This window comes from Halictus rubicundus, chromosome 9, assembly GCF_050948215.1.
Source record: "Halictus rubicundus isolate RS-2024b chromosome 9, iyHalRubi1_principal, whole genome shotgun sequence".
Classification (NCBI taxonomy): domain Eukaryota; kingdom Metazoa; phylum Arthropoda; class Insecta; order Hymenoptera; family Halictidae; genus Halictus; species Halictus rubicundus.
Genome location: NC_135157.1, coordinates 9,008,833 through 9,026,457, shown reverse-complemented (window position 1 = coordinate 9,026,457; position 17,625 = coordinate 9,008,833). Strand labels below are relative to the sequence as shown.

General features: G+C 35.7%; 4 protein-coding genes across 4 annotated transcripts; 1 reads left to right on the top strand and 3 right to left on the bottom strand.

Annotated features, from left to right (window-relative positions):
* Nucleotides 1-574: 574 nt before the first annotated feature.
* Nucleotides 575-6,029, bottom strand: Afg3l2 (AFG3 like matrix AAA peptidase subunit 2). The gene is made up of 13 exons (XM_076793576.1): nt 5,803-6,029; nt 5,030-5,150; nt 4,630-4,957; nt 4,458-4,551; nt 4,212-4,377; nt 3,992-4,127; nt 3,539-3,657; nt 3,166-3,441; nt 2,863-3,090; nt 2,420-2,646; nt 2,153-2,329; nt 1,689-1,907; nt 575-1,364 (listed from the first exon to the last, which is right to left on the bottom strand). Exons 1-13 carry the CDS (start codon nt 5,884-5,886, stop codon nt 1,110-1,112), a joined length of 2,430 nt encoding a protein of 809 aa, XP_076649691.1. The 5' UTR covers nt 5,887-6,029; the 3' UTR covers nt 575-1,109.
* Nucleotides 6,030-6,323: 294 nt separating this feature from the next.
* Nucleotides 6,324-9,371, bottom strand: LOC143357242 (uncharacterized). Its single transcript, XM_076793577.1, has 7 exons — nt 8,845-9,371; nt 8,332-8,508; nt 7,845-8,256; nt 7,576-7,769; nt 7,113-7,442; nt 6,908-7,036; nt 6,324-6,839 (listed from the first exon to the last, which is right to left on the bottom strand). The coding sequence occupies exons 1-7, from the start codon at nt 9,037-9,039 to the stop codon at nt 6,765-6,767; spliced, it is 1,512 nt and encodes a 503-aa protein (XP_076649692.1). The 5' UTR covers nt 9,040-9,371; the 3' UTR covers nt 6,324-6,764.
* Nucleotides 9,372-9,530: 159 nt separating this feature from the next.
* On the top strand, nt 9,531-11,648 carry Eif3i (eukaryotic translation initiation factor 3 subunit I). The gene is made up of 5 exons (XM_076793578.1): nt 9,531-9,643; nt 9,974-10,220; nt 10,520-10,800; nt 11,071-11,271; nt 11,346-11,648. Exons 1-5 carry the CDS (start codon nt 9,641-9,643, stop codon nt 11,592-11,594), a joined length of 981 nt encoding a protein of 326 aa, XP_076649693.1. The 5' UTR covers nt 9,531-9,640; the 3' UTR covers nt 11,595-11,648.
* Nucleotides 11,649-11,729: 81 nt separating this feature from the next.
* Nucleotides 11,730-16,059, bottom strand: Parp1 (Poly-(ADP-ribose) polymerase). Its single transcript, XM_076793575.1, has 5 exons — nt 15,862-16,059; nt 15,167-15,308; nt 14,474-15,012; nt 14,206-14,411; nt 11,730-13,862 (listed from the first exon to the last, which is right to left on the bottom strand). The coding sequence occupies exons 1-5, from the start codon at nt 15,973-15,975 to the stop codon at nt 11,897-11,899; spliced, it is 2,967 nt and encodes a 988-aa protein (XP_076649690.1). The 5' UTR covers nt 15,976-16,059; the 3' UTR covers nt 11,730-11,896.
* Between the last annotated feature and the right edge of the window lie 1,566 nt (nt 16,060-17,625).

Genomic DNA, 17,625 nt, shown 5'->3' with positions numbered 1-17,625 from the left:
CGAAGTTGTTGAATGTTGCATATGACGTAAGAGCGGTAATTTCGTTTGAACGAAGATAAAAAGAGAACGGAAAGATTGTAAATAAATTATTTTCGAACGAGTTTAACAGCCGGGGCGAAAATTTGTTCCTACAGCCATGAACCTAATCGACGCAGGACCTTCGTCGCAATTAAATCTTTTTCAATCTTATTATACAAACAAAAAGGTATATATAGATATATATATACATATATATACATATATATATATATATATATATAGATGATACATATATATACATATATATATATATATGTATAGACGGACCTTCGTATACAAGGAACGCAACTAGAACTGTTTTCGTTTTTCTTTCTCCTGTTTCTTTGTTTTTCCTCCTTTCCTTTGAAGAATGTAATATAATAGAAAAAAAAGAAAGAGGACTCAATCTACAAACACGCGTACAGACATACACGCATACACACGTACACACAGACACACCGACGCTCACACGTGATATATTTTCATTGGAGCGCACCAGGAATTCCGCCAAAGCGAAACCCAACAATTAGAAGCAGTAACGTAAACAAATTATCAATGTACTTATTTAAGGATGGAACAGTTTAATTGCACTACATTTGTAAACTTTATTAATTATACGTTGCAAAAAATATAAATCGTGGCTTATCATTCCTTTCATCCCTAAGACCTTCTACGCCTCGTTCAGGCGCAATTTTTCTATAAAACAAAGAGAGTACAATAGGAAAAGAACGACGTGTTTAAATGCATGTAGCGTGTTATGAATTTGTTTTTCGGAAGAAAAAAATTTTCATGGACCCTCTTTGGATCGTTTTACAATTTATTTCACGAATAAAGGAGAGAGAGATCATGCTAGCCGAAGAAGACAAGTGTACAAGTACAAAAGAACTGCGGTGATAAAAAAGTCTCGCGGGAAAAGTCTATTCGTCTTCGTAGGGCTAAAAAAACCGTGGTGAGCCACCGACTTATAAGATCACGAGAATTACAAATCGACTTGCAATCGAACGCAATCTTTCTGTGTTGTTACTTAATACCGTTATATATTTCAAACTATAATACAAAGTACTTAGCAGACTATCATCTAGACTGTATAATTATGCTCGCGGTTGCGGTTGCGGTTCTTTCGGATTGCTAGGCGACGGAGGCTTCTCGTTTTCGTTCTCCTCGTTTTTCTCTATCGATTTGTTCCACTCCCTCAAGCCCTTCGGCAGGGTAGTGTCCTCTTCGAACGATCCTGTGCCTTCTACGAACTCCTCGTAAGTGGACTTCTCAGGGAACGGTCGAGGTCCCAGCAATTCAATCATGTCATCCCTGCTTAGGATTTCCTGCTTCAACAACCGTTCTGCCACCTGGTTCAGAAAGACCACAAAATTATTTCTGCCCCGTTATTGTAGTTGTTCAAATCCAGATTTTATACATTTCTTGCTTAGAACGATTCTGTAGACTCTCCCAAAGGCAACAGTACAATTTTCCTTAACATTGCGAGCATTTCAGTAGGCCGTCTCATGTAAAAATATTTTATTGCATTTTTCCAAAGCATAAAACCTCAAAAATACTTTCCCAAAATATTATGCTCAAATTCATTGAAAGGGCAAAGTTATGACACCGTGAGATAGGACAGACTTGTTTCTTTCTTCGGAAACAATACTAAAGTATTGAATTATAAATTATACCTTAGCCACATTATCCTTATGTTCCGTAAGCAACTCGCGCGTTCGCTCATGCGCTTGCTCAATTAACACTCGTACTTCGCTGTCGATTAATTGTGCGGTATGCTCGGAGTATGGTTTGTCGAATACCATGTCGCCAGGCTGCGGCATTTCGAAGCTAACATTGCCAACTTTCTCGTTCATACCATACTGAATAACTTGAGCGTACGCACTCTGGGTAATCTGTTAAAAATATACTTCAGTACAAATGGCTGTATTATAAAAGTAACTAGAGTTTGCGTAGAGTGAAGCTCGAGAAACAGAACAGATCATTGTAACCCTTAAGTGGACATTAAGCAAAAATGAATATAAAATATATTAATTTAGTCGTATCTTTAACGTTCGCTTGGCCATCGGTGGGTCTTTTTAGTCCCAGACATTTTTATACTAATATTTACGTAAACATGGTTATTTGATTCATTTATTACCTTCTGTAAATCATCCTTGGCTCCCGTTGTTATACGACCAAAGAATATTTCTTCGGACACTCGTCCCCCAAGTGTCATACACATTCTGTCGAACAATTGTTCCTTTGTGTAAAGATACTGTTCACGTGGTAAATACTGGGCGTATCCCAAACCTTTTCCACGGGGAATAATGGAGACCTGTTCACATTCGCATTAAGAATAATCATTCAAACTCGTTGTTCTGGGTAAGAATATTTACGAAATGGTAAAGACACCGGCGAAACGTACTTTCAAAAGAGGATCCGCGTGCTTCAAAAACCAACCTGCTACCGCATGGCCGGCCTCATGATATGCAACTGTCTTTTTCTCCTCGGGTTGCAAAACATTTGTCTTCTTCTCCATACCGGCGATTACTCTCTCAATAGCCTGTTCAAAATGTTTTAGTTGAATATTATCGTTCATGTCTCTCGCCGCTATTAAAGCCGCTTCATTGCACACATTAGCAATATCAGCTCCTAGAAAGACCTATGTATAATTCTCCGACAGTACAAGGACAATCTCTCGATATTCCTTTAAAAAAGGATACTGTTATAAGTTTTATAGGAACTTTTAATCCATCATATTCGTGCAATTGCTCTACAGTGCCCCACAAATTCTTGAGTTCTAACATCTTTTAAAAATACCCTATAAGACTTAACACTGTCCTTCCCTGAGCAACGAAACCTACGTACCTGTAAAGCCAGGTGTTAAAGAGGCCATTTTTCTAGCTAATTGAACTTTGTCCGTCGTAGTTTTCAGAGGGGCTAAATGTACTTTAAAGATAGAGGCTCGCCCTTTAATGTCCGGAGCAGGCACGAAAATTTGTCTGTCGAATCTTCCAGGTCGTAGCAATGCTTTATCTAAAATGTCTATCCTGTTGGTAGCCGCCAGCACGACTACGTTGGTCGTGGTATTGAATCCTGATAGAGAATAACTTGTTTTAGCAATCTGTTGAGTGTATGAATCGAATGATTTCAATTAAGATTATCATGTACCATCCATCTCAACCAGAAGTTGATTCAACGTATTCTCTTGTTCAGAGTGACCGCCGAAATTACGACCACCTCTTTTCCTTCCGACAGCGTCGATTTCGTCAATAAACAATATACATGGAGCATGCTTCCGAGCCATCGCGAACATGTCCCGGACTCTCGAGGGACCAACGCCGACGAACATCTCCAGAAACTCTGAACCCGACACTGTGATAAAAGGAACATTCGCTTCCCCAGCCGTGGCCTTGGCCAATAACGTTTTTCCGGTACCAGGTGGACCTACAATCGATCACGTGCTTAGTATACTATAATAAGATAAATGTGCTATAATAATGTACTAGAATGAGTTATATGTTTGGCACAAAATTTAGTTTACCCGTCAACATGGCGCCCTTAGGAATTTTAGCACCAAGGTCTATGTACTGTTGCGGATTCTTTAAAAAATTTACAAATTCCATAATTTCAATCTTCGCTTCCTCACACCCTGCGACATCCCTACACGTTTTAACAACATACAATATTTAAAACACATTGAACTGTTTGCAACAGTTTTATAACTAAACTGTTACTGATATCGCATAATTGCACACAATTCTTTTCTACTCTTTCGTTTAATTGGTATCGCTTGAGCGTTTTATTTAATTTTGATAGTGTGCACTTCTGTGCTTATTTTTATGCTTGTGCATACGTTCCTCTTGTACATCCGCTCGTATGTAATTCATTTACCCTAAAACGTGCTAGAAAGAATGAGTCTCAGAGTAGAAGGAAATTGTCTACAATTCATCGAAGTGCTAAACGAATGTATCATTAGTCTCGTGGATTAACTTACTTAAATCGGACACCGATGTCTTTGGAATTAATTAATTTCGCAGTCGATTCCATCATGGAACCAAACAGCCCGCCACCCCTTTTACCACCGCCTCTAAGAGTTTGCATTGATCTCCGCAATATGAGTAGGAAGAATCCTACAATCGAAAAATTTCTTGTTATAATTGACGTCAATTTCTGTTGACGTTAATTTATATAAAACATGAACAAATATACCCTACCCCACATGATTACTTGCGGCAAGACTTTCAAGAAATGGTGAAATTCAAGCTCGTCTTTATAGACTACCAATAAATAATTTTGTGGCTCTATATTTAATTCTATCTGGGCATTCTCTAAATTTCTCTCGAATGTCTCGGTACTTCCAATATTGAACCACAGAGTGTCCTATAAAATAAATTCAATAAATTATGGTAAGCAGTTTCGTGCATACGTGCGAACTATAGACAATAATTGAATAAACTCACTGATCCATGTACAAGCTGACCAGGTAACAACTTTACACGAACCCATTGTTTATTAACAACTTCTAATTTGTCTACAACTCCTTTGTTTAAACACCTGAAAATGTATTACATTTAATTCATGTTCGTGTAAATTTATGTATCTTCATCAAGATGAATAAAAATGTCTAATTACTGTGACAAAAACTCTCTCCACGTAATTTCTTCACCATAAGTTGTCATCTGAAAATATGTAATAACAGCCATTACAAACAATGCGCCAGCTATATACATTTGTTTCTCGTTCGGCCCATTTTGAAAAGGTTGTTGCCCTCCCGGAGTCTTCATATTGAATTGAAACTTCCATTGAGCACCGAGATTGTCGGTTGGTGTGGACCTAGCAGATCCACTAGCAGATCCACTAGCAGATCTAGATGCTTCTGGTTTAGCAGGTCCCTTAGACGATCCCTCTTTGACTTTGTCTGCAACTTTCTCTGCAGTTTTTGGAGCATTCTTCCCGTTACCTACAAATGCATAAGCAGTAGATAAGTTCGAGTTTATCCGTGCCACGTTCAACAAATAAATAAGACAGCAACCTCTAAAAAACTTTTCAAATCCTTTGGGTGGTTCGTTACTTAATAACCTCCACTGTTGTCTTATCTGTTCCAACATAGTAGCCTCATTGCCACTCTTAAATAAAGACAGGTACCTTCGCAACTGAAATAAATCATAATTCATTGCAATATCTATACAAGAGAAATATAATATTGTTATGACAATATGAAATTGTGACAGCAACAAAGTTGCCTTCCGCTTTAATATTTTAAGGACATCACAAAGATTTGAATTGGAACCGTTCGATCATGAGAACTAGCTTTTCAGAATCTAGATCGTGGTTTCCCTGATGTGAGACATCAGAGAGAGAAGACATATAACAGTCTTTTACATATTAGAGAATAGTTGTTGATTATTATCCGAAATATATAGTTGTGTTCACGATTCTACTCTATTATTAAATAAAATGTGCTCAATGGCGAGGAGGAGCAGAAGTCTCCGCAACAATATTAATAAAACAAATAAATACTTAAACTTCGTACAAAACGAAATTCATTGCACCATTTTAGTCAATGTTTAAAAACGAGCTGAAATTTGCTTCGAGTATTTTTAAGTGTGCTCCAAGTAAAGTGTTATATTGTTATAATATACACAATGTAAATAGAGATCTAATAGAGAATAGAAATAAAATGTACAGACTCGGATTTAACCTATTAAACAAGAATAAAGATGGGAATTGAAAATTATAAACGACAACAAACACATTTCTTCTATGTTAATAAGGAGCATAGGTTATCATAGGTTACATTCGTACCTGAAGTGTGTCCGCATTTTTGTGCACGAATTTCAAAATGAATTTCTCGAATTTGGAGGCCGAGCATAATAGTTGATGAGCCATTTTTTTCGGTGTTTATCGACAATCACGTAATATGATGAAATTTCGTAAATTCTATCTCTAATACCACCGCATAACACATCACCGGCTACAGGCAACCATTCTAATAAATCCCCCCAGTCTTAGTCCCCACTTTCCGTTTCCAACGCACATGAGTAAGATCTATAAATGATCTTCTTAAGATTCCCTCGCATTGGTCGGTCATCGTCGCGCCAATGGAACTAGCTAATGACGAAAAACCTGACGAATTTTATGTAATGATTCGTAAATTGCGCAAAATAATCAACGTTGCACAGAATATAACGTACACACCGCAGAAAAGTATTTTTGATTTTCTAAGAAAAATTATTTTTATTGTGTCACATGCTGCTCGCGACATACGATTGAACAGAAACGCAATAATTTAAGTAATTCTACTTCTCTATCAATTTTAATAAGTCTATAACGTACAAAATATATTTGTTTCCGCAGTGAAAATTAATATACACATTCCTCGATATAAAATTAGAATAATCAGACATATTTGTACAATACAAAGAATGCAGAACAATTAATTACTGTGGGCGAGTACATTCTTCTTGTATTCGTTCATAGTTCATACAGGCAGGGTCGTTAACTCTGTTGACCTAAAATATTTTCCTGCTAGTCCAAGCAGTCAAGAAAATGAACCAGGTGGAATTTTAAGTTTCGAGAAGAGGATAATAAATGTATAAAAGGGAATTCCACGATCAACTGCTGTTTGACGATTATATTATCGTGACGGAGCGGTTGCTCATTAATTACTAGCATTGCTTATAATGTACAGGTTTACGATCGACTCCGTATACCGTACACGAGAAAGAATATTAATAATTCTTAGTCGTACGATCGGAACTGCTGTGCTAACTTTCCGTTTGCGAGTAATTCGAGTTCTCTTCGATGCTTATGGAACATGGAACATATTCTTGTACAGTCCCCTAAAAAAGAAAAATAATACAGTAATAATCAATATTAATTTAAGAAATAGAGAACTAGAAATTCATACAGAGTTAACAATAATTTGTCGTCCCTCTTCCAAATTCAGTCCATCCATGTCGTCCGCTGTTAATATTATTACAGAATCCTCAGCTATGCTATTTTCATCTATGTAAGTTATAGGAATTTCTGAGGACACCTGCGGTTCAAATGTTGCTTAATACATGTACAATTAATTCACAAATCTTTCAATAAATTCAGTAATCGTTTAGTACCTCGCAATATGAGAAGTCAGATCCCTCTTGGTTCTTCACTGCCGCGTTCTGTTTCGAATTTGTTATCCGTTGTTTTCTCGAATTCAACAAACGGTCTGATTTCTTGCCGTCCTGTTGGAGTCGTCTCCATATCGTTGTTTTAGGAATACGGTAGGTCATAGACGCAGCCGCTTGCGACATTTTCCCTCCTTTACAGGCTGCAACAGCTTCCTCCAAGCGGGACCTCTTCAACTCTTCATTCTCCGTTTTGCGTTTCTTCCAAAATGACAACGGCAGCTTTCCCTCGTCCACTAAGCGAGCTTTGTCTCTGAATAGAGTGGTTTTTGGAATCTGAGAATATGATTTAAAATAAAAATTATCGTTTCATTAATATAGTTTTTCTTTTGTGCAAGAGTTAATATAAATTATCTTTTGTGAAAGAATTAATATAAATTTTCTTTTGTGCAAGCGTTATTCGTCTCACTTTAAATTCGAGCGCAACTTTAGTCAACTTCTCGCCCCTTTCTAAAGCTTTCAGCGCAGCTTCCCGCCTATCAACGCCATAAGTCATCTTCATTTCCGAGCGTAGTATCTTATATCCCTCCTTCTGAATTCTTCTCCATAGAACAGTCTTGGGTATACTGAACATTTCCGATGCGTGTTGCAAGCTGGATCCACCTGTTGACGAAATAAACAGAATGACATGGAAAAATGTTCAATCTACTGATAATGATAGTTATAACAGATACTAACCAACTACAGCATTTATGGCAGCCTTCATGCACTCAGCAGGATATTCGTTCCTTGTGGCAGTTAAATGTACACCTAGCGCCTTTGCACGCATGTACAATGTTGAACGTGGTACATTATGTTTAGTTGAAGCTTCTATTAACGTTTGCCCCGACTTTAAGCCATCGATTGCAGATGCTAACATGTCGTCGCTATACTCTCTTTTTATTGTATCCCGCCTGCGTTTCTTTTTTTTACTCAGCGTGGAATTCTCTGCAAACCTCTGCTCTTGTTGATCTTCTAAATCTTCATATCCGTATTGCAATGCATTCATAACATTCTCGTCTGACTCATTGATAACAGTCATTGGCTCTTCGCTGTTATCATTGTAGTCTTTAGAACTCACAGCCGAGTGAATCTCATTTAGTCCATTAATCTGTAATCAACATTGAGCATTAATAATCAAATAAGATATGAATAAAATTGTTTGAAAGACAAATTAAAGGATAACCTCGATAAGACCACATATTTTCAAAGATCGCGCAGCTTCCAGTAAACTGCTAATATTTTCCACTGCTACTCTCACTTCTCCATGATAAATAAATTCAATAATAGACTTGATGTCTTGTGCTGATATATCGCTTAGTATTATTGTCGGATGATCCTCATTTACTTGACTTAAAACATCCTACAAAAATATAGAAACAATGTCAAAATACATATTTAAAATACATGTTCTGATCAAATCAGAATCTCATAATAATTAGATATTTAAGTAGACTTTAAATAACAAATGCCAATATGGATATAGAATATCAACTGTGCTCCAAAAAAAATTGAAAATCGTAAATAAATTTCATTAAACATTATATCAAATTTTAAGCAAATGCGTGTGTTGGAGTGCACGGAATTTGTAATTTGTTTATTACGCTGTTAAATTAACAATAATTATTAGAAATGTAAAGGGATTCGATGTTCCGCAGTTTATCAGGGTGGGCCCGTAAAAATTGCAAAAGTTGTTTACTCGAAACAAAGTGCTACAAGCGCAGAGGACTATGCGATGGGCATGAATGCGTTCTCCAGCAGCTGCCAGTATTACATCCACCATGCAATCCTCCTCCAAAAGTTGTCTAACTACATCAGATAAATGACTGTGGTAATCATTCCATTTGAAACAATAGCTCTGATTAATTTCATGTTGAGCAACAACTTCAGACATGCTGTTTCAGTTTCGTTTCCTTTTCCAATTTTCAACAATACGTATACACGACCGGAATTTGGAACGGGACTGAATTCTCCGTGACCTAGATGGGACACCTCGTTGCTGAACGTAGTCGTTGCACTTTTCGGAAATTCGGACCAATTCGGACAGATTTCACAGACATTCCACAGCAATATTTTCTGTTAATTCTTTCACATTCTTTATGAATACACTACTTACTTTACAAACATTATTTCTCTCATACACTGCAATGATAAATTATATTTATATAATTTCTTACCAATTGAAGACTCTATTGCTAAACACATGCATGCGAATTTAGAGAACATTCTTCAAGATTTTCCAAGACTTCTCTGTGATGTGCTATCGTAGATATAAATAAATTTGCAGAGTATGACATAAAAAAATTAGATCGAAAATCAGTTTCCGAGAACCGCTGGAATTTCGTTTCCATAAAAATATTGCATGCCCCGTGGTTCGGTCAATTCTTTCTATGAATTTGTACGTTCGTGTCCTTTCACCGCTTGAGATTTTCGTGATTGAGTATTAATCTCTTGATCTTTTCACCAGTTTAGTTAATTGTGTATCACACGAGAAAATGGTTAGTCGTTTTACAGATTAATAAATAATTATACGTATGGTCTAAACCCGATGGTTTAGTACGAGGTTTTCGTGAAATACTTAAACATGTGACAGCATAACCTCGATGACATTAGGTCATCGTTAACGATGTCCATCCTATGGACAGGCATACTTAAATTGTTTTAAAGTGCACTTGATATTGTAAATGTTTAATTGTTATACTGATGTTCAATTAATTTTTTCCCTAATATGTAATATACTTCGTGGTAATGAAGTCGACATGCTTGGCAGTGTTTCGTGGTTATGTTAATGCAACCGAAACGTAAATAGATTGTTTGTTGTATTTCAGAAACCTTTGATGTTACACGGGCACGAACGTGCTATAACGAAAATCAAATACAATAGAGAAGGAGATTTGTTATTTTCGTCGAGTAAAGACAAAAAGCCAAATGTTTGGTACTCTTTGAATGGAGAACGTCTTGGAACTTTCAATGGTCACAATGGTTCAGTATGGTGCATTGATGTCAATTGGGACACAACTAGATTTATATCTGGCAGTGGTGATAACACATTAAGAGTTTGGGATTGTCAAACTGGTTTGTATAACATATCAATTAAAAGAAAAGCTTGAGTTAATTAATGCTAGGCCTATGGAGTATTAAAAGTAACTATTTTGTATTACTGTATAAAAATAACGAGAATGTATCTATCTAAATTTTTAGCCAGTTTTTTAAAATAATATATATCCAGAGGAATATATTTGCTGAAAATCTCTTATGGAGAAATAATCGTAAATTAAAAATATTAAAATCCATAATTTTTATGTATTCCGTAAACCTAGTGTTAAAATAAAAATAGTATTAGGTTTCCACTCCATTTTGTAATTAATTTTCAGGCAAGGAAATCGGTCAATTGCACACAAACAGTTCAGTAAGGACATGTAACTTTAGTTATTCGGCAGATCTTGCTGTCTATTCTACAGACAAAGCTCTGGGACACCAGTGCGAGATGTTCATCATAGATATCAGAAATGTTGATGGAGCGTTGTCACAAGAAGATGCTATTTCTAGAATTTCTGTTAACGGTCCCAGAATTTCTTCTATTTTATGGGGTGCTTTAGATGAAACAATTATTACTGGCCACGAAGATGGTGAAATCACTCTTTGGGATGTGAGAGTAAGTCTGACCAAATGTTTTGTAACATTTCCAGTCGTGCCTATGACTAATCAGTAGTCTACAGATTTTACGCATTTACATAGATCGAATGCAAAACTGGAAAGACATTAGAAGAATTTAAGGACATTATTATCTTATTTTCGACTCCCTAAGTTGGTTAAAAGAGAATATACACGTTTACTAAACTTCAGTTTCTTACAATGGACTTGGACAATTTTTATTTTGCATAGAAATCTGCAGTCTACTAATCAGTATACTTGGTTTTTGTAGACAAGGAAGAAGCTGAACAGTGTTTCGAGTCACAAGTCGCAAATCAATGACATGCAGTTCAACAAGGACGGCACTATGTTTGTTACTGCATCAAAGGATAACACAGCAAAACTGTTTGATAGCGAATCGTTAATGTTATTAAAGACATATAAAACAGAAAGGCCCGTCAACTCTGCCACAATTTCTCCTATTTTCGATCATGTATGTTCTCGCTCGATCACGATACTCGCAGAGATTATATTTTCGATAATTCATGAGTGCTGTGATTTTTGTAGGTGGTTCTTGGAGGTGGTCAAGATGCCATGGACGTAACAACAACGTCCACTCGTCAAGGAAAGTTCGATTCACGATTTTACCATTTAGTATTCGAAGAAGAATTCGCGCGTTTAAAGGGCCATTTCGGTCCGATCAATTCTCTTGCGTTCCATCCGAATGGTCGCAGCTTTTCAACAGGTGGAGAAGATGGTTATGTTCGTATTAACACGTTTGATCAATCGTACTTTGACTTCCATTTTGAATACTAATTTTCGAGAAGTGAAATAATAAATATGTATCAAATAAAGAATCGATTTAAATTATTTCATTCTATTCGAGTATTTCATTCTACGTACCGAACCAAAATTACAGGTTCTACACATTAATGAAAGCATACGAGGGCATTTTACATCAATTATTTTATTAACTTATGAAAAAATGTTCATACACATATCACGGGAACTTATCATGTTTATACACGAGGTAGTACCGGGGAAACATATTTAGAAAACAAAATCGAACATAAAACAAACCTATTCTAATAGTATTAATGAACCTGCATACAAAAATATTACATCTTATACCTGAATTTCATCTTCACCAAGTATTGTATTTTCACTTGAGCAACATCGTATACAATGTATTCATTGTACAACAAGGCTGATTGCTTGGGCAGTTTCGTGGTCACGGCTGTACCCAATGGAATCTCAACACCATCCTTTGTCTTGTGCGAGCTTCCTGGATCAGGTTGCGTTTGACCACGACCAAACGTGGAATGTTTACCGCTCGGTAATTTCTCAATAAAATCAGCTGCATATCTCTCATACATATTACCCAACGCGACCTCACAAAGCAACATCAGACCAGTGGAATTCTGGTTGTTCGTGCAACAATAGTTTGCAGACTTCGACACCATGTCTGCGAAGTATATACCTTTACCGAACATGTAACCAGTAACAGGCGCCTCCGGAGGAGCTTTTCTCAATCCCTGAGAAAGTATACCAGCGTAATTTGTCGTTCTAGAACCGTGCCACAACAGCTTCCTGTTCGGCAATTTCTTGAACGGCTTGAACCTGTTATCCTCTCCTGTTCTCTTAACAGCGAACACATCCTCGATCTCGAGATCATACAGATTGTGAGTGCTAGCATGAGTATTTTTAACGTATTGCTCGATGAGCTTGTACTCCTCGCTCTCCTTCTTCAGCACTTTAATATCTGCATTCAGCTGCTTATAGTGAGCATCAAGTGGATTCTGTGAAGAGTCCACCTTGGTGTGCAGAAGCGAGTAAGCGATCTCCATCTCCAGCAACGCGTCCAGCATCTCGCATTTCGTACGAATCTCTTCGGCAGTGTCTAAAATCTTTGGTCCAGATACCCCAAAGTTGTGAGGTATTAAATTATAAAATTTATTCGAGGCATCTATCAAAGAAATTCGCTCAACGTTTTCGTTCTTCAACAGCCCTTGCATGTCCGTCAACACGGAATACGCTTTCTGTATTTGCTTCTTACTTATCTTCCCGAGCGGCATCTTCTCCACGTCGATCTCGAATTCTGCTAATACATTCTTCATGTTCACTTCATCGAACATCATTTTGATCAAATCTTGAACTGGTTTTTCTAGTTCGCTCTTAATATTGGATTCTAATATCTGTGCGGAAACCTCTTCGCCGTCGTCGATGTCGACTGGATACATCTTCTGAGGTACTTTGACGAAGTGATCCCTTTGCTCCCAAACATTTGCAGTTTTATCCTCGTACAAGGTTTCAAACTGTTGTATACAATCCTCCAGAGCTAGTTTCTCCAATTTTGAACCACCAATCGTTGTACCTATTCTGCCCCAGCTTCTGAACAGCCAATACCGTTTCTGTTTATCGTGTTCTAAAACCTGTAACTTGTAATAACTGTTCTTTTGAGATTGTATGTCCGTGCACACAAGTGTAACAGCATACTTAGTTTTGCCGTTCTTGTACACGTGAGCCACGTCTTGCAGCTCACTGTCCGGGTCAACGGTTCCACCATCTTTCAATTTCAATTTCATTTTTCCAGATCCTGATTTTTCGAAATTGCTATTGGCCTTGCTTTTCGCAGCAGATTTCTCTGCTACAACATTTACTCTGCTGGAAAGATCGCCACCCCAACTTGAAATAGTCTTCTTTTTAATCAACGAGATAGCGGGTTTTGTATATTCTTTAGCTTCGTCGACAAAATCTTCGGTAATGACTTGAATATTAAGATTCTCAGCTTCTTCCATCTTCGCACTCATTTTGTCGATCTCCTTTTGAGTCGATATTACTGCGGCAACGTTCTCGTGAAGCTTCGAAGTAATCTCTCCTCCTAAGTGCACGATTTCTTTCTTCAAATCGTTTTTATCTTTCTTCGTACGACCTATGATAAAGAATTGCATGTGCTTCAACGGCTTTGGCTTCGCTTGAACTTTCGGTCCAGAGTCAACTTCATCTTCTTTCTTTATCAAAGAGGACGTTGACGGTGCAGTCACCTTTATCAGTCTTCTCTTAACTTTGCACTTGAAGGATTTACTGCAAAATATTTAACCAGTAATTATTTTGTCATCTTATATGTCACAAATTAATGCCAAGCTCGGAAATTTTAATCGTGATCGGAACGGGTTTTCGAAAATTTGGGGATTCCTGAAAATGTTTATGCAAAACAGATATTTTCTATTTGAATTGCAACAAGCCAAAGCTAAATAGAAGTTTATTTTCTTTCTTAATATTTTTAATAGTCTGAAAATAATATGGTAGTATGATTAGATTCTTTTAGAATCTAATAAAACGAAAATATTCTAGGTCGGAAAAATGTTTGGTTTTCGAATTAAAATAGTTTTGAGTGCAACAGGTTAAAGCTGAGCAGACTACTTACAGGTCCGGATATTCTTGTTCCACGGACGGCGGTATCGAGATCTTTTTCCTTTTAGGATCTTGAGTTACATATTCGCATTTTGTCCATTCAGTTAAGTCTCCTGTACATTTGTATCCAGCACCGGATGTGTACACAAGTTGCCCGGTGCATTTTGAACACGGTTTCAGAGCTCCAAAGCAAAATGCATCACTCAATCGGTCTAGTATCTATAAAAAGATTAAAGATCACTTACAAGTTTATCTAAAATTGTAGACAATTTATTACTTACAGCTGCAATTCCTTCTGGAATCTGTTGCTCATTCTTTTCCAATATAGTAATGAGATCATTTTTTTTTATTGAAGACAGCATGTCCCTAATTTTAAATAACTCCTCGTTCTGCTTCTTCATTTCATTCTGTTCATCCACATCCTCTAACTCCTCTTTCATTTTCTTAACCGGTACAACATCACTCTCTTTAAGTTTTGGTAAATCTGACTTAACTTTTTTCTGATCATCTTTGGAGAGATCACCAAAGCCGGGCAGCATATCACCGCTTTCGTAAAACTCTAACTCTTTTCTTACTTTTACAAAGCATTCGTAATGATGCCACCTGTCGATGCCACCATATTTCCTGCCATGTTCACTTTCGAAATCTTTCTTAGACACCCTTATCTCACTCTGCACTATCTTCTCTTCGCAGGATATGCAAGTTGCCCTACTAGATTTCGAATATTGAATCGTAAAGTCTTTTGCGACACCTGCATTTTTTGCTGTGCTGGCTCGTTTCCTTCCTTTTCCAGTAGGTGCTGGAAGTGAACCTGCTTCCTCTGTTTCAAAGAAAAATAATGTTTTATTAGCTAATATCAAACATGAAAATTTGTTTTTAATGACAGACGAAAACATTCTTTCGATATAAACTTTGATGTCATTAATGAATGCAAACAGTTATTTTATACTAAATACGAAAATCAAAGAACAAACCAATCTTCTTTTTAACATCTTGTTGATCCTCCCAACGAATATTATCAAAGTTAGCTATGTCTGCAATAGATTTAGGTCTCTGCTTTACAAAGAAACAGACAGCATGATACCATTTTGGTATCTTCCCATCATGAACAGGACTCTAAAAATTAAATAAAAATATTTTAGTTGATGTCCTCGTACAAGGCGTTCTAGTAAATAATTAAGTAAACAACTCAAATCAAATCAATAATGATTAATGTTCGTGTAAAATACAGCTCTAAATAAATAATCATAATAAAGGCAGAGAGTACATATATATAACGAAGTAGATAATTAAATAAAATTAATGATCAAAGTTCCCATGTACAATGGAAACAAAGGTATAGATCATGGAACTATGTAGGTGAATACTTCAATAAAATTGATAATAATTAAAATTCGTGTAAAATGGAACATCACGTACATATTCGAAACAATGCCAAAAAACAAATACGCGTAACCTTAATAAACGAGGAAATCAATCCTTAAAAATGCACGTTTATACATAGTTTTGCAGTATTTATTCTGACGTGCCATATGAATGATATCAGGTTTATAAGAAATGTTAAATAACGACTGACAAAAAACATAATGCGGATTTAAAATTCTGTTGCCGGCGTTAGTAATTATCTATTAATTGGACAAAGATTTGGAAAATGTTTCATAATGCCTACCTGTACAACAACAGCAAGCCTCAGCGTTTCCTTCTCGATGGATTTCTTGCAACTTTGACATGAGGCACGCGAGGTTTTTGCATATTCAACACAATACGGCAAATCGGGATTCATTGTTCCAAAACACGTTACTAGTGAAATTCAGCTTTGAACAGCTTTGAAATGAAACCCCGGAAGCGACACGTTATATATATATATATATATATGTATGGGAGGAACGCAATACACACGCCTACAATCGCAGACATGCAATGGTGCAGTACGATTACCCGCCAAATCTCGAGACATTCTCTCTTTGTGTTACTCTCATACACATACATATATATCTATATATCTATATATACTATATATGTATATATATATATATATATATATATATATATATATATATATAAATTAATTTCGTTATTTATCAGTAAATAGTAGTAAAAAGGTACGACAAAAGAAATTTCAAATTTATTTAAAATTGAAATTCACTTCCGGTGGCAAAACCTGCGTTTATTAGTCGGTTCCCAAAATTTCGTCAAAGCATAATATTTGATGATCTAGGAAGCTAAATTAAAATTGAATTTTGTCACAACGACGTTTATTGTTATTGTTTATTGCTTATTTTTATATTTTGTCATTGTTTATTGTTATATGTATATATATACGCATGTGCGCATAAACGAATAAATTACAATAGAATAACAATAAACTTCGTTGTGACAAAATTCAATTTTAATTTAGAAAAAATATAGCTTTCTAGGTCATCAAAATATCATGTTTTGACGAAATTTTCGGAATCAACCAATAAACGCAGGTTTTGCCACCGGAAGTGAATTTCAATTTTAAATAAATTTGAAATTTCTTTTGTCGTACCTTTTTATTAATATTTACTGATAAAAATGAATTTAATTTTTAAATTATATTGATTTACTTCCAGGCATAATGTAAAATGTTCTTCTAGCATGTTTCATGAAATTTATGAATAAGAATGATGATGATGGATATTGATAATGAAAACCATAATGACAATAGTAATTGCAATATGAAAAAATAATTAACAGTCATGCAACTTTAACTGCAATCAAACTTAACCTAAGGATGCATTTGATCTTTGTCCTTTATCTTTTTGTTCTCGTATTGGAACATCATACTTTTATAGGAAGTATTTGTAAAAAATTATAGGAATTCATCATTATTTAATATTTATCATTAAAAAGAATAAATATAAAACAGACATATGTAAAATATAATAATAGTAATAGTGGCTGTATAAGCGCGGTTTTTACTAATCTTAAAATGCATTATTAGGTTCTATTATTTTAAGTTCTTAGACTATAATTTGTAAAATTGTATTTTCAATATAAAAATGACTTTTTCGATAAATGTATGTTTTATAAACTTATAATTGCTAATGTTTTATTAGTAAAATTAATTTCTGAAAGTTTTAATGTATTAATTTGGCATCTTTGAAAGAGGATCCAATGACAGATGTTTCGGAATTCTGCAAATAAATCGCACAGTGACGTACAATGTTGGTACACTTTATTTTAATAATCATATAATATTGTACAAATTATTACAGTAAACTATATATTTCTGTAATTACGTTTATGAATGTTTCTGTTTTACCAACATGGCTTGCCATGAAAGTTTGCTGGCAAGTAGTATAATTAAATAATACAGCCGCACAGTGCAAAAACGCACTATGTTTTATTTCCTTTATCGAATACGGTACTTTTTTCCCTCTAAAATTATCGTCTACAATAAACGTACAAA

Coding starts and splice junctions, on each gene's coding strand:
- Afg3l2 (XM_076793576.1), bottom strand. CDS start 5,886: ATGGCTCATCAACTATTATGCTCGGCCTCCAAATTCGAGAAATTCATT. Junction 4,958..5,029: donor ATTTGAAAAGTTTTTTAGAG/GTTGCTGTCTTA, acceptor ATGCATTTGTAG/GTAACGGGAAGAATGCTCCA. Junction 2,647..2,862: donor TTTAACACCTGGCTTTACAG/GTACGTAGGTTT, acceptor AGGTCTTTCTAG/GAGCTGATATTGCTAATGTG.
- Parp1 (XM_076793575.1), bottom strand. CDS start 15,975: ATGAATCCCGATTTGCCGTATTGTGTTGAATATGCAAAAACCTCGCGT. Junction 15,013..15,166: donor AGATGTTAAAAAGAAGATTG/GTTTGTTCTTTG, acceptor TCTTTGAAACAG/AGGAAGCAGGTTCACTTCCA. Junction 13,863..14,205: donor GAACAAGAATATCCGGACCT/GTAAGTAGTCTG, acceptor AATATTTTGCAG/TAAATCCTTCAAGTGCAAAG.
- Eif3i (XM_076793578.1), top strand. Junction 10,221..10,519: donor AGTTTGGGATTGTCAAACTG/GTTTGTATAACA, acceptor ATTAATTTTCAG/GCAAGGAAATCGGTCAATTG. Junction 10,801..11,070: donor TCACTCTTTGGGATGTGAGA/GTAAGTCTGACC, acceptor TGGTTTTTGTAG/ACAAGGAAGAAGCTGAACAG.
- LOC143357242 (XM_076793577.1), bottom strand. CDS start 9,039: ATGTCTGAAGTTGTTGCTCAACATGAAATTAATCAGAGCTATTGTTTC. Junction 7,037..7,112: donor CTGACTTCTCATATTGCGAG/GTACTAAACGAT, acceptor TTTGAACCGCAG/GTGTCCTCAGAAATTCCTAT. Junction 6,840..6,907: donor GACAAATTATTGTTAACTCT/GTATGAATTTCT, acceptor TTTCTTTTTTAG/GGGACTGTACAAGAATATGT.